Here is a 12,614-nt window from a genome sequence, read left to right on the forward strand (position 1 = left end):
CATGATATTATATATATATATATATATATATATATATATATATATATATATATATATATATCATCCGATATTTACATATTTATTATATATGTATATATGATGTGTACGATGTGGACTTGTTTGAAGATATGAATCAAGAATACTCTACAAAAATCATATTGCTAGTCTAGAGATTTTATAAGATTAGAAATTTCTAAGTCAAGCAGAAAATTAACGTTAACTCTGATGAACGTAACTCAGAATTTTCGACTTGAACATGCGGTAGAAATTCAACTTATATAAGTAACTTCTAGCTGAGTTCCAACAATCTCATAACTGTCATCACCTATGCAGGCGCAGTATGTGACAACTGGGTGAATGTTATCATTATTCAGGAACCTGTCTTCTCCAATTGTAGGTTTTCAAGAATTCTTCGATAGTTACCGTTCAAATTAGCCTCACTTGACCGTAAACGCACGGACAGCTTGAAGACCGCAGTAAGGAAATAGCACGAAACAACATCCACTCGGCTGCAGAATCCTAGAATATTTTTTTTGCATTCTTTGGTGGCCCTGAACTCAATTCCTGTAAATTGCATACTGTCTGAAGTGTAAGTGTTGTTATACGAGAATGCTCTTGTCGCTTGATTGCATTCGTCGGCGTCCTCCATACATTGAGCACTTATTGGCCGCGTATTTCTCACTACCACAACCAATGTGATGGATTTCTCCGAATTCTTGCATTGTATTGTGTGCTACGATCGTCGATTGTGTGATCTCTTCACGTGGATTTCATGTGATGCGTTTTTACTTCAGTTTTTTAGTCCTAGTAATTAGTCACCGACGGTTTACAGACAGTTTATTTTGCTGAAATGAAGGCCGATCTAAAGACGACATCATTCACATTATACTTAATTCTAGTAATTTTTCAAAAGAGATTTAGTTGATTTGGTAAAAAGGAAATCTATGGATGGTAGTTCAAGAAATAAGAGGTGTGAAAGGTTGGTGGAGTTTATGAAAACGAGAAGCGCCGAAAGACGAGCGGTAGCTCAAGGAGAGCAGATGGCGCCGACTTTCTTGCAAGCTACTGGAAAATATGTATGAGTGTAACAGCGCACACACCAGGATGACCAACCCATCTTTCATCGTTGTTTGTACTTCATGTGATCAATGACTCAAAAGAAAGACTCTTTTTTAGAGGTTAGCTCCTAATCCTTGAACAGTTTTCATGCATTTATGTATCTTATTCCACAATTGTCACTGGTTTCATGCAAGTCTCTTATGTAGTCGTTCTTCTTAAACGGAAAGGAATCTTATAATGGAAAAGAGAACTTCTGCTACCGCTTGCTTCAGTAGGTTTGTTTCCGGGAAGGTAGCAGTTAGGAGTTAAGACTTCACCACCCAATCTTTCTTGTCTTTCCTGCAAGTGATTGAATTTTTTTTGGATGGTTGATTTTAGAACGTCATTTGTACACTTGAGATTTAGGGAGGAAAGCTTCCGCAAAGTGTTTTTTTTTTCGGAATTGTCTGAGATCTTTCATTTAAAATCCACTAGATGGATAGTGAAGTGCAATAATGCTTTCAAATATTCCTCACATTTTTGCAATGTCAAATAGCGTTCCAAGTAATAAACGACATCATCAGATCAATATGTAATATTTCGTTCACATCGTTCTAATCAATTCAGCACTATGTATTTTCTTTCGTTGCTGCTGTGTTCGCTCAACAATTCCTCATAAAAATTCTGGAGTGGTATGACAGGAATTGTAATGGGTTAATGTGACTGCTTGGCGCAATAGTATAGCTGTATAGTCATGGAAGGAAAAAAAATGTCCTGGAGAAATACATAAATGTAAAGCGGTTTTGTGTTGTTCCACCTGGATAGTTCGTCACAGGATGCTCTTATCTTTGCTTCGTCCCAGATCGTTAGCTTGTTTTCTTGAATTCGGCGATTGTTTTACGACCAGTGTGTATATACACATCTGTTTCATGTTTGCGGAAAAATTTAACAAGGTAACAACAATTTTTTGTCCTAGGAAAAATTCTAATTTTCTTACTCATAATTGTTAATACTCACTCATATTGTCTAGATGAATCTTCCCATTCTTATTTATAAAGATACTAATGCCAAGTTAAATTGCAAGAATTCGTTAATGTTTTTTTTATGTATACAATCATCAAAATTATGTCGAATATTAGAAAATTGTAGGCCTAGTCTAGGTCTTCGGCTTCTGTTGCTAACAAATCGTAATTAATTTATAGAATCCAGCGTACGGAGTGTGCTGCAACTCCTATCGAAGGTCACTTTCAACTTTTAATGTTAGATTTTGATCAATTGAAGTCAAATAATGAGGAAACATTAACGAGGACGAGGTTTGAGATGCTAAGCAATGCAGAGATTACCGGCCCAGAGAACTTGCGTTAGGACGCTTGGAATAAAGTGCAGTTTCCTGGAAATAAACACTCGACTATGGACTTGCACTATATTTGAAGCTGAAAGAAGATGTCTTTGTCTCTCAAGGTTCAAGTAGTTAGTGAGGACTGTACCATCTACTACTCCTACCTCAAGAGTTCTCTATTTGAATTTCGGATTCATCTATTTCGGCTGCACACTGCGAAATGCAGTTAGATGCCGGACGAAACGCTAAAATGAAAAAACTCTGGACCTTATGCGCCCGGACGTTCACAAAGCAGAGCCCGGGCGAAGAGAGTATCTCTACGTCTCTGCCAACCTTTGAGCCAAATTGGGAGTGGTATACATGACAAAAAGTGGCGTTTACAAAACAAGATCCACGAGAACGTGGCCGAGAAGTACATGAACGTTTGTAAAGGCGCGCATAAAAGGTCTGGATAATTCAGTAACGTGATATCGCGATTGCTTCCCTGGAAGTATTACTCATTGCCGATCGATATCTTCGAAGTCGTTTCATTTTCGGGCCGCCTGCACTTTTCTGCAACTTCGACTAGTAATCTTAGCGTAGAACCAGGCCCATTTGGTAATTTTGTAAACTTTTGCAGTTTAATCGCTTAAGGATCATTGCAATTGATCCGACAGATAGATTAAGGATTGCAATTATTTTGGTTGCGTATTCGTTGAAGTTCTGAAAGAATGGAAAGGAAAATCTCGAGACGATTTGTTCTGATATATACCGTTAGTACTAGACGAAAAAAGCGACTTTGGGAATTTCTTCTGCCATATGCTGTTTAATCTAGGACTCTCCATTCCACTGAATCAATAAATTGGATGTGGATTTATTGCGCATCACGTGACATCATTTCGCTTTGTTTCCGGATAATCATAAGTTTCCACTAATCCAACAATTTTCAGTTGATTTTGGAGTCGTAGCATATCGATAATCCCGTGAAACGATGCGATCCCCTCGATCCGTAAAGCGACCACACACGAATCATCACACGACCAATGTTAGGCGAAACAGAGGAAAACAAGTAAAGAATTCACGAATGAGACATAAGCAGTGGTAAGAATTCTATAATTTCGATTACATATCCCGTTACTAGGAATTGATGTCACATTTATGTCGAAATAAAACGAAATTTAGGGCACACGCACTAATTTATAGTCCAGAAGTCGCTGAAAAACGTCTTCTGTTCATTCCTATCGCTGCCCCGATTATAAAGGAGGTATGTTTCTTCGTTCCCGATACATTTCTTCGTTGGATATCATCCTGAATGCTTCCATCCATTGAAATGAAGCCACTTATAGATTAGTGAAGAAGAACGTGTACGACGTGCTGAAAGGAAGAAGGAGAAGAAGTTGATTGCAAAACAAAACGACGATGAGATTCGCAGATTGGAGTTGGAAAGAAAAGAGAAAGAGGTGGTTTCTTTGCTTCCTCAAATACATGTCGTCTAAGATTGCCTTTGTTTTTTAAGAGGGAGGAACGACGACTGAAAAGAGAGGAGGAGAAGAAACGCCAGGAAGAATTGGAGTATCAAAAATGGCAAGAAGAGCAAAAGAAAAAGGAGGAGCAGTTGCTAAAAGCAGAGGCAGAGCGAAAGGCCGCCGAAAAGAAGGCTGCTGAGGAGAAGAAGAAGGAGGCTCAATCAGTGAGTTTGGTCTGTTAAACACAAAAATTGTAATTTCTAATAATTTCTCACCACTTGTTGGTGTTTTGAAATTGATCTGGATACCACTTGTGAACAATTCAGTATTTTCTTGTACATTAAAATGATTTTACACCGTTTCACCTTTCCCCGACTCCTAAATAAGTACTGCGTTTTTATATATCGAATTCATTGAAATAACAGTGGTTCGATAGTCATTGAAATAACAGTGGCTTTTGATCCTTTCTTCACAGGAAGCGAAGAAGGAGAAGAAAAAGGAGAAGAAACAAACTGAAAATGAGCAGATATTCACCAATACCACCGTCAAAGTAGTGAGTTTTCTATTCCTCATATTTGAAGTGAGGTTCTAGGATATCCCTTTATCTTACTTTGAAGTTTTCCCTTTTTGAATTCATTACATATGTATTTCTGAAATATTCATGTTCAGGAGAAGACAGCACCTACCGAATCGAATACTGCTCCAGCTCCAAAGCCAGCTGAGGAGGTATTGTTTTCAAGCAGATTTCCCGCTTCTTCAAGAAAACGCGTTTCTAGTAATTGATTCCCTCACTCATCGTTAAGGAATGTAACTTGGTTTTATTACCATTTTCCTCTTTTGAATGGGGCAAATAAAATATATAAGATGTTAGATATTTCGAGCTGCTAGTTTCCTCTGTAGAATCTTCTTAACAGTTTTTATTTCAGGCTGAAAAGAAAAAGAAGAAGAAGGAAAAGGAACCTAGTATTGAGAAAGAAGTTCCTGTGAAAGTGGTGAATGATCCAGTCACAGAAACAGTTCCTCATGTGGAGGTACATGACGAGGAAAAGGTGAGATTCAGTTCCTAAATCCATTCGACTGTGAAAGATTATAGATCACTCGATAGTCTTTTATAGTCCTTAAAATCCCGAAAAATATGTTTCACCTTCAAATTTAGCACCCAAAGAAGAAAGGTGGTAAAGGAAAAAAGACGAACGAAGACGATTCCGGACATCATAATGGCCATGACGAAATAACTGTGACTAATGAAGTTCACGTTGACGAAGGACACGGAAAACCTGAGGTACGGGAATTTTCTCCGAATACAAGGGAGTGCGCTCGAGTATGAGGACACAGTCGTTAAAACTACTGTAATGGCTGCACCAGGAAAGAAAAATGGATTTCAACTCAAAGGGGTCATCAGTTTTGTGTAATCCAAAATCTCTCCTTTAACATGGATTTGCCAAGAATCTTCTCACTCATGCTAACCCTTGGATACTGTATGCTACTAGTTAAGATTCACTTGAATTTCTGGGTGTCATGTGGAAGGCAATCACTTTGAGCCTGTGCATAAGGGAACCGAGCCTGGTATTCTTCCTGGATGTCAAGTATATCCATGTGAAAAAGATGAAAGGCATCAGGGAAATCTGGACCCGTTTCTCTGAGGACCATTTATTCGAAAATGTTACCAAGGAGTCTATCCTTGTAATTACGTCATGATATGGCTGTCTATCTTGGAGATCATGCTCGACGACGGAGAAATCTATATTTAACTAATTTTCAAGCACAAGGTACTAGGATCATTACTGCACATTCCCACCTTTTTGTCCTTAAAAAATTGAACGAAAAGGAAAAGTCTACTGATATGTTCAAATCATTAATATTTTCCTCATGTAAAAAAAGCTTCAAGGATAAAGGGTACAGGTGCTTATGGAATTCGGTATAAAATAGTATAAACTGAATGTCTAGCTAGTTGCATGATTTAAAGGGCGATATGTGTACATGGATTTTTGTAGAACTTTCATCTCCATCACTTAACCGATGAATAAATCGTTTTGTGCTCTTTTCAATACTGTCATTATTGCTGTGATGACATTATTTCCGATGTGTAATAGTTGTCACAAAATGATCATTGCGTCATTGATGTGCTACATTAAAAAAAAAACATTTGGAATCACCTTCTTGTCACTCTTGAGTATCTCTTCTGCTACGTAGAGGTTTCTGACAAGTTGATGCATCCGGACCTTAGCAGCTGACCTTGAAATCCATTGTGTACTGGAACAGCTCGTACCGTATCTCTTTTTTTTCACGTTTTTCAGTTTTTCTGAGATTTGTCTAAGAGTAAAACTTGGTTCCATTTGCTGTATTTAGGCCCATGGAAAGAAGGCCAAGAAGAACAAAAAGAATGAGAATGATTCCGTAGATGTTGGAAATGGACATGTAGTAAAGACGAACGTCGATGAAACCACTCACGTCATCGATTCCGCTCCTGTTGGAGACGTTCCGAATGGAGGTTTAGTGGTGAATATAGATAGAATATTGTTTTTTTTTCATCTACTTCATTAATTCAAATTTCTTGCAAGAATTATTAGAAATGTAATTCTGCTCCTAATCAGTTTCGTTTGTCCTTCCTATTCCCATCTCTTCATTGCCTTGTTCAGTTTTAATGGCATTTATTTCAGCAATTGGATGGCGAGAAAAAGAAAGGCGGGAAAGGAAAGAAGCACGGAACGGCACCGCTTGAATCATCTGTTGTTAGTCGCACTGCTGACGTTGTCCTTGAAAAGGTAAAGAATATTGCTTTCCCGATGGGGGAAAAAACGTTGTAATAGCGGGCGACTTGAGGATGAAAAACTTTTCACAGTTTTTCATGCTCATTTGCACTTTTGAGTGGTGTTCCACGTGGGGGAACGAAAGTTCCACGGGAGTTCGCAAAGAAAACTGCGTTCTTCAAATAGTCTCTTCTGTTTTGGGTTTTCACGTTATAATTTTGCAGTTCTTATAAGTTTTAATTTGTTGTACCTTGGTTAGACCCGTCTTAAAGGATCTGCATGAATTTTGTTTTATAGATGTTAGTCTAGCTTGAGTTATATCTGATTGACAGAGCAAAAGGGAGACCTCCACTAATTTTTTCCAAATTCAAATTTCCAAATTTTAATATTTTCCTCATCTCAAAAAATGAAGCTCCAAAGATAAGTTAGAATAGGTGCTTTTAGAATTGGCTATAAAATAATAATAAATAGAAGCCATATACTTCGTTCAGAGGGAGCTGGTTCAAAACGAGAACTGCGCATTTTGCTTGCAATTTTACTTTGATTTGAAATCTATATACGTCCGCAAGTAGCGCTTGTTTTTTCCTTTGTACACGTCAGGATCGTCCTATCGTCCATTTTTGGAAGAAATAAATGTTTCATTACAGTCAAGAAAAAAAGCACTCATAATGAAATCATATCCAATTTTTTCATAAGAGGATAGAATATTGCAGACAGAGGTGACCTGGCTTCGTGAAAAGTTTTTAAAACGAAACTAATGTCGAGAAGTTGGTAGTAGCTGATCAAAAAAATTGTTTTGCACGTTTTTTTTCCTGCAGAAATCGTGTAAATTTGGATTTATTCTCGGAACTGTTGCAGAGAGCGACAAATGAAATCCCTCACGGTGACACTAACGGTCATGAAGAAGAACATCACCAACAAATAGTGGTATTTCATTTTATTTTCAGATTGATTTTATTTTACCGTTACTAGTTCCTATTTCCGTTTCTTTTTTATCATTTTAAATGAACTTTTAGTTCTGAGTTGAACAAATTATGAAGTAGAAAATTGATCAGTGCTGGAGAACTAAGACCTCGCTTCTTGAAATAAGCAGAGTCTAATTATTCTTAATTTTTCCTCAGACCTATATATTCTATTCCAGATTTACTACCTTCCACTAATAGGCAGTTTTTTTGTAGATGATGTGTACTGCTGTCTTTTTTCTTGAGAATTGTCGGAGTATCCACCCATACCTTTTAAATTTTTCTCAAATGTCAATGAAAGCAACTATTTATTACCCTTTTGTTTTCCAAACACCATTTTTGCGAAGAAAAACCGGAAACAAAATTCACTTTGTGTAGTGCATCTGCTACAAGAACTTCTATTTGACATCTGTCTTTTATTCATTATTGGCAATTTTGTGGTGAATAATGGAAAAAATGTATTATTTGCTCGTCAATAATCTTCTTGGATGAGCATGCATTGATGAAGTCAGTGTAACTTGCGGTTGTTCCTGAAGCCTGGAAGAAACCTAGAATCACGTCCTCAATAGAGATTTTAGGAGGGTTGTAGTTGCTGCATTTTTCCATATATTCGCCACTAGCAATCGCTTAGTTTTAAAGAGGAGAAAATTTTTATTTTAGTTCTATAATATCTCAGGTCCAAGATAATGTTTTTTCAGGAGGAGACCCAAGTTAAGAAGATCAAACACAAAGAGAAGAAAGGAAAACAAACGCCAGAGATCGATGTGAAAACGGAAGTGACTGTTGTGACTGTGAGTTGCGATTATAGATCTCTATAAAACCATATTTATATTTGAAAATGTTTTATTTGAATTCTTCTTTCAAGGAAAAAATCAAATCAGAAGAAAACGCTCCAAATGTTACTACTGAGAAAGTATCGCCTCCAATCCAAGTTCATGAAGTTACTAGCACTGCACATGAAAACGGAACAAAAGGTATTATTTTGCCGCTAATTTTTTTTTTTGAAATTTGGAAAATTCAATTTGATTTGGGGTATTTCTTTAGAAACAGTTCATACCATCACTACCACATTCGAAACAACGTCTTCAACAAGTCCAACACAGTTTGCACAAAATGTCGAGAAACTAGTGTCACATACTCTGAAGAAGGCCAAACACGATATAGTAGAGATTGATCCTAATGTCGTACGTTTTTTTTTTTCGATTTTTAAAAGTTAATCAGGTGATATTCTTGCTATTATTTTCCTCCAGATTTGATTGCATGAATTTAATGCTGCGTTACTGGTGCGACTTCTAGTGCCCTATATAGTTAGCTTCTTTAGATTTCTTCTTTTTTTTTTGTTCTATCAAATCTTAGTTAAGGGCTCGCTAGATTTTTGCACCGTTACCTTCTTCAAAATAGTATTAACGTATTGTACGATTCGTAGAAGGTCTTATCATCAACACGGTGCAGTACTGCTTTCTTTTTTAGTTTAGTAGACTTTTGTAGTCGCGTAGTAGTAGCATTTTTGTGTGCAGAAACTGACGATCGACGCTCAACTCGTGAAGCTCTCGGAAAAGAAGCCGGAAACATCAACCGAACATAAGATACACATCACTCCTCTCCCTCTTGAACTTCACTACTCAAGGCCAACGGTTTGTACAAAGCTTCGCTACTTTTAGTTTTCTAGTGTACTCAGCACCGTCTGTTTTTTATTACTTCTTTCTTACTGTCCTTTTCCATCTTCACCTCACCAATATTAGAAGCGGAACTCTATGTGTCTGCGCGTTGAAAAAAGTATCGGAATAAATCAACACTCATATGATAATGAAATATTTACCAGATTCGAAAGCATTTCGTTTTACTCAAACTTATAAATTTTTCAAAAAGACAAAGCAGAAGGACGACAACAAAAGGAGGAGTATGACAACAATGACAGCATTTTATTTAATTAATGTCTCTCTGGAATATCCACTCCTTTAGGACTTGAAGAGAATTACAAGGTTCTTTGTGGTCGATAACATACATAGCCGCATCATAAAAATCTTAGAATAAAATTCTCACGAAGTTTTGTAGAGAAGTTTCGAAAGCTGTGTGCAAGTAGTTTTTCTAATATTTTGCAATAATTTTTGTAATATTTTGTAATAGTGTTGTAATATTGCTTTCTAGAAATACATCTAGCAGTATATTTGCAGGTGTGAAAACAAATGATAAATCCGACCGCGCATTATATATATATATATATATATATATATATATATATATATATATTATTATATATATATATATATATATATATATATATATATATATATATAACTATTCTCAGAGTATAATTGTCCTTCCTTTTTCTGTAGGAAAGGATCAGCTTTTCTTGATTTGCTCTAGAATTAGAATTATGCTCTCGGTTATGTGGGCATAGTGCGGTTAAAATCCCTTAATTTGCAAAAACACTTTCTACTTTCTGCTTTTCAAAGCTAAACAAAATTGTAAAGGATTTTGCGGGAGAGTTTTCGTCTCGTTACTACTACCCCGATACTTTTTACATCGCGTTAATTCCAATGTAGTAAAGGCATAGATATTTTCTTCTATTGGGCAGGCTCTGCTTCTTCTTTTTCTTCTTCTTCTTCTGATTCTCTAAGCAGTTGTTTTGAGGTGTTCTATGAGTCAATTTCTCATTCTCATAGAAGGTTCTCATGGAAATATGAGTTTATTTCTTTGTCGTAGACACCTTCCAACCGCGAACGAGTGTACAAGCTGCTCCCACGCGATATCATTTTCTGTTCCGGTTTGATCGAAACTCATGGCGACGACTATGCTGTAAGTATAAGTTTAATAGTAATAAGGTAAATTTATTATAGGTTTAAGGAAGTTCAAAGAAGTTTGTAAAGTAGAATTCCCAAGTAAAGTAATTAAATGCTCATTCATAAGTAATTGTGAATGCCTCAGAATTTATGGGAATAATTCACTGTCCACTAATCCACTTTAATTCAGGGAATGGCTGCTGACCCAAGAAATATCTACAAGGAGAATGCTCGAGCGATCCAGAGAAAAGTCAGGATCTTCAAGGTATGTATGTATAGAGAAGCAACGCTTTTTGCAAAAATCTTTGTTGAAGTAAGAGTTACATTTACACATATAGCTCATTTATAAAGTCATGTTTTATTCATCACTGCATAGTTAGCAAGTTGTTTTTTTTTCTTAATTTGAAAAATATATATTGACAGCTCAGGCGGACATGTCATTACATATGATTCTTGGATAGATTGAACGGTTTTTTTTTGCAATAGCAGAATACTTTTGTCGAAAACGTCTGTGTGCTTATTACAACTTTACGGATGCGAAAAATAACGAAAACAGCCAACCTTTCTGCACTTCACATCCTGAATTTATCGTCTAGTCATCGATTATTGATTGATATTGCAATATTGTGAAAAGTAAGTAAGAAGAACAAAAAGAAAAAAAAGTAGTTGTGATCAAAACGAAACCGATTAATAGTGTTTGGAACAAAATTAATACTTTTTTCCAGGAATCTCCTCATTACCAGACATATCTACGCGCTAAAGAAGAGGGAAGAACGGTAGAAGAGATACTTGCTGAAGAAGGCCAAACGTAAATATCCACAATCCATATACGAAGGGAATCAATCGCACATCCATCCACCCACATATACACACAAATGCGGACACTGTAACTCCTTTTGTATGATCCTCACTCTGCGTACCTGTCCATGGCTGTCACATAATGCCAACCGCACATCACCATTCTTTCCTTTTCATACTGGCCGATCTACTGTCTCCTTCTGTTCAAAAAAAAAAAACAAAAAAAATCATGCACAAATGCACAAAACTTGCGAGCATTTTCAACTATAGCATCCGCCGTCAATTGTCAATGATCTTTATGAACGTTTCTATCCTTTATAGTTTCTCATTGTTTGGTTTCTAATCGTTCATACTTGTTCGCTATATGCTAGACTTCTAATCTTTCGTCATCATTTCCCATATTGTTTTCGTTTTACGAGTGAATTTGCTCCGAGATTAGCTTCTTAACCGGTTCCATAGCTACGTCTGTTTTTTTTTGCCTGGAATTCCCGTACTACTCTAGGACTTCTCACGTGGATAACATCAAAAATGTTGCCGTAGCGACAAGTCGCCTTAGGCTTTTTTTTTATCCGTTATTTGTTTTCGTTCTTTTAACACCTGGCTCGCAGGAGTGGCTTACATAAGCTGCAGCTCGCTCTCTTGGGATGCACCACCCCTGGAGTGAATTTCAAATAAATGAGAAAATTTTCTATATCTATACAGAAGTACATGAAGCTAAGAGTACAAGGGATATATTAATACTCCTCAATCACAATACACAGGTTTAAAAAAATACAAAATGTCCGTGAAAATAGTTCCAAAATCAAGCCAGTGGTTATTCATTGCACGGTGAACGCACGGTTCGTGGTTGCTTCTAGAATTAAGTATGGATTTAACCGTGGAAAAGGTTGCCGAGTTATGAACGACGATCGGATGAATATTAACGCTAAATACATGCAAAAGTAATGTATTATCAGAGTTGTAGATTAACATGTAACCATCATCAGTCAGCCTGGAGTCTCCTAGAATCCTGAAAAATTCGTTCAATAATAATGGAAAGTCTGCGTAGGGCTGGGGTTATATGCTCGCAAAATCATGTACATTCAATTCAACATCCAGAAAACCTCAATGCTTCTATATTCATCATTTTCTATAATTTTCCTCTTATTTTCTATTGAAGTTCCGAAGAATAAACAAGAAAGAACCTTTACAAACTTTCTTTGATGTTTTTTTTCCAAATTGAATCTTTTGATATATTTTCAAAACCCCACGTACATGTATGTGAGACGGATTTGGAAGTGCGTGAACACTGCTCTCATATGAAGGGGTTTTCCCGTTTTCTGGAGAAAACCAGTGTTTAGAAGAAAAATTCGGCAGCAAGCACATCACGTAGAGATGTATGTGCCTTTGTTCACAGCTGTACCAACTTCCTGTGAAGCAATGAAAAAAAAATTTGAAGGAAAAAAGAGCATAGGCATCCTCGACTCCTTTAGAGACTCCAAAAGGGGGGTTTGGATGTT

The 12,614-nt window shown here is 36.6% G+C and overlaps 1 protein-coding gene across 2 annotated transcripts; it reads left to right on the plus strand.

Moving 5' to 3' along the window:
- Window positions 1–3,347: 3,347 nt before the first annotated feature.
- On the plus strand, window positions 3,348–11,129 carry RB195_026123 (uncharacterized protein; the record flags this gene model as incomplete). Of its 2 annotated transcripts, none has more annotated exons than XM_064214536.1 (18): window positions 3,348–3,457; window positions 3,539–3,620; window positions 3,703–3,816; window positions 3,873–4,046; window positions 4,298–4,375; window positions 4,492–4,548; window positions 4,749–4,871; window positions 4,979–5,104; window positions 6,172–6,321; window positions 6,483–6,587; window positions 7,431–7,499; window positions 8,233–8,325; window positions 8,400–8,508; window positions 8,579–8,718; window positions 9,052–9,168; window positions 10,241–10,333; window positions 10,508–10,582; window positions 11,043–11,129. In XM_064214536.1, 18 exons carry the CDS (start codon window positions 3,348–3,350, stop codon window positions 11,127–11,129), a joined length of 1,902 nt encoding a protein of 633 aa, XP_064070417.1. The 2 variants fall into 2 exon arrangements, with proteins under 2 accessions (XP_064070417.1, XP_064070418.1); XM_064214537.1 differs by having other exon boundaries at window positions 3,441–3,457.
- Between the last annotated feature and the right edge of the window lie 1,485 nt (window positions 11,130–12,614).

This window comes from Necator americanus, chromosome X (assembly GCF_031761385.1).
Source record: "Necator americanus strain Aroian chromosome X, whole genome shotgun sequence".
Classification (NCBI taxonomy): domain Eukaryota; kingdom Metazoa; phylum Nematoda; class Chromadorea; order Rhabditida; family Ancylostomatidae; genus Necator; species Necator americanus.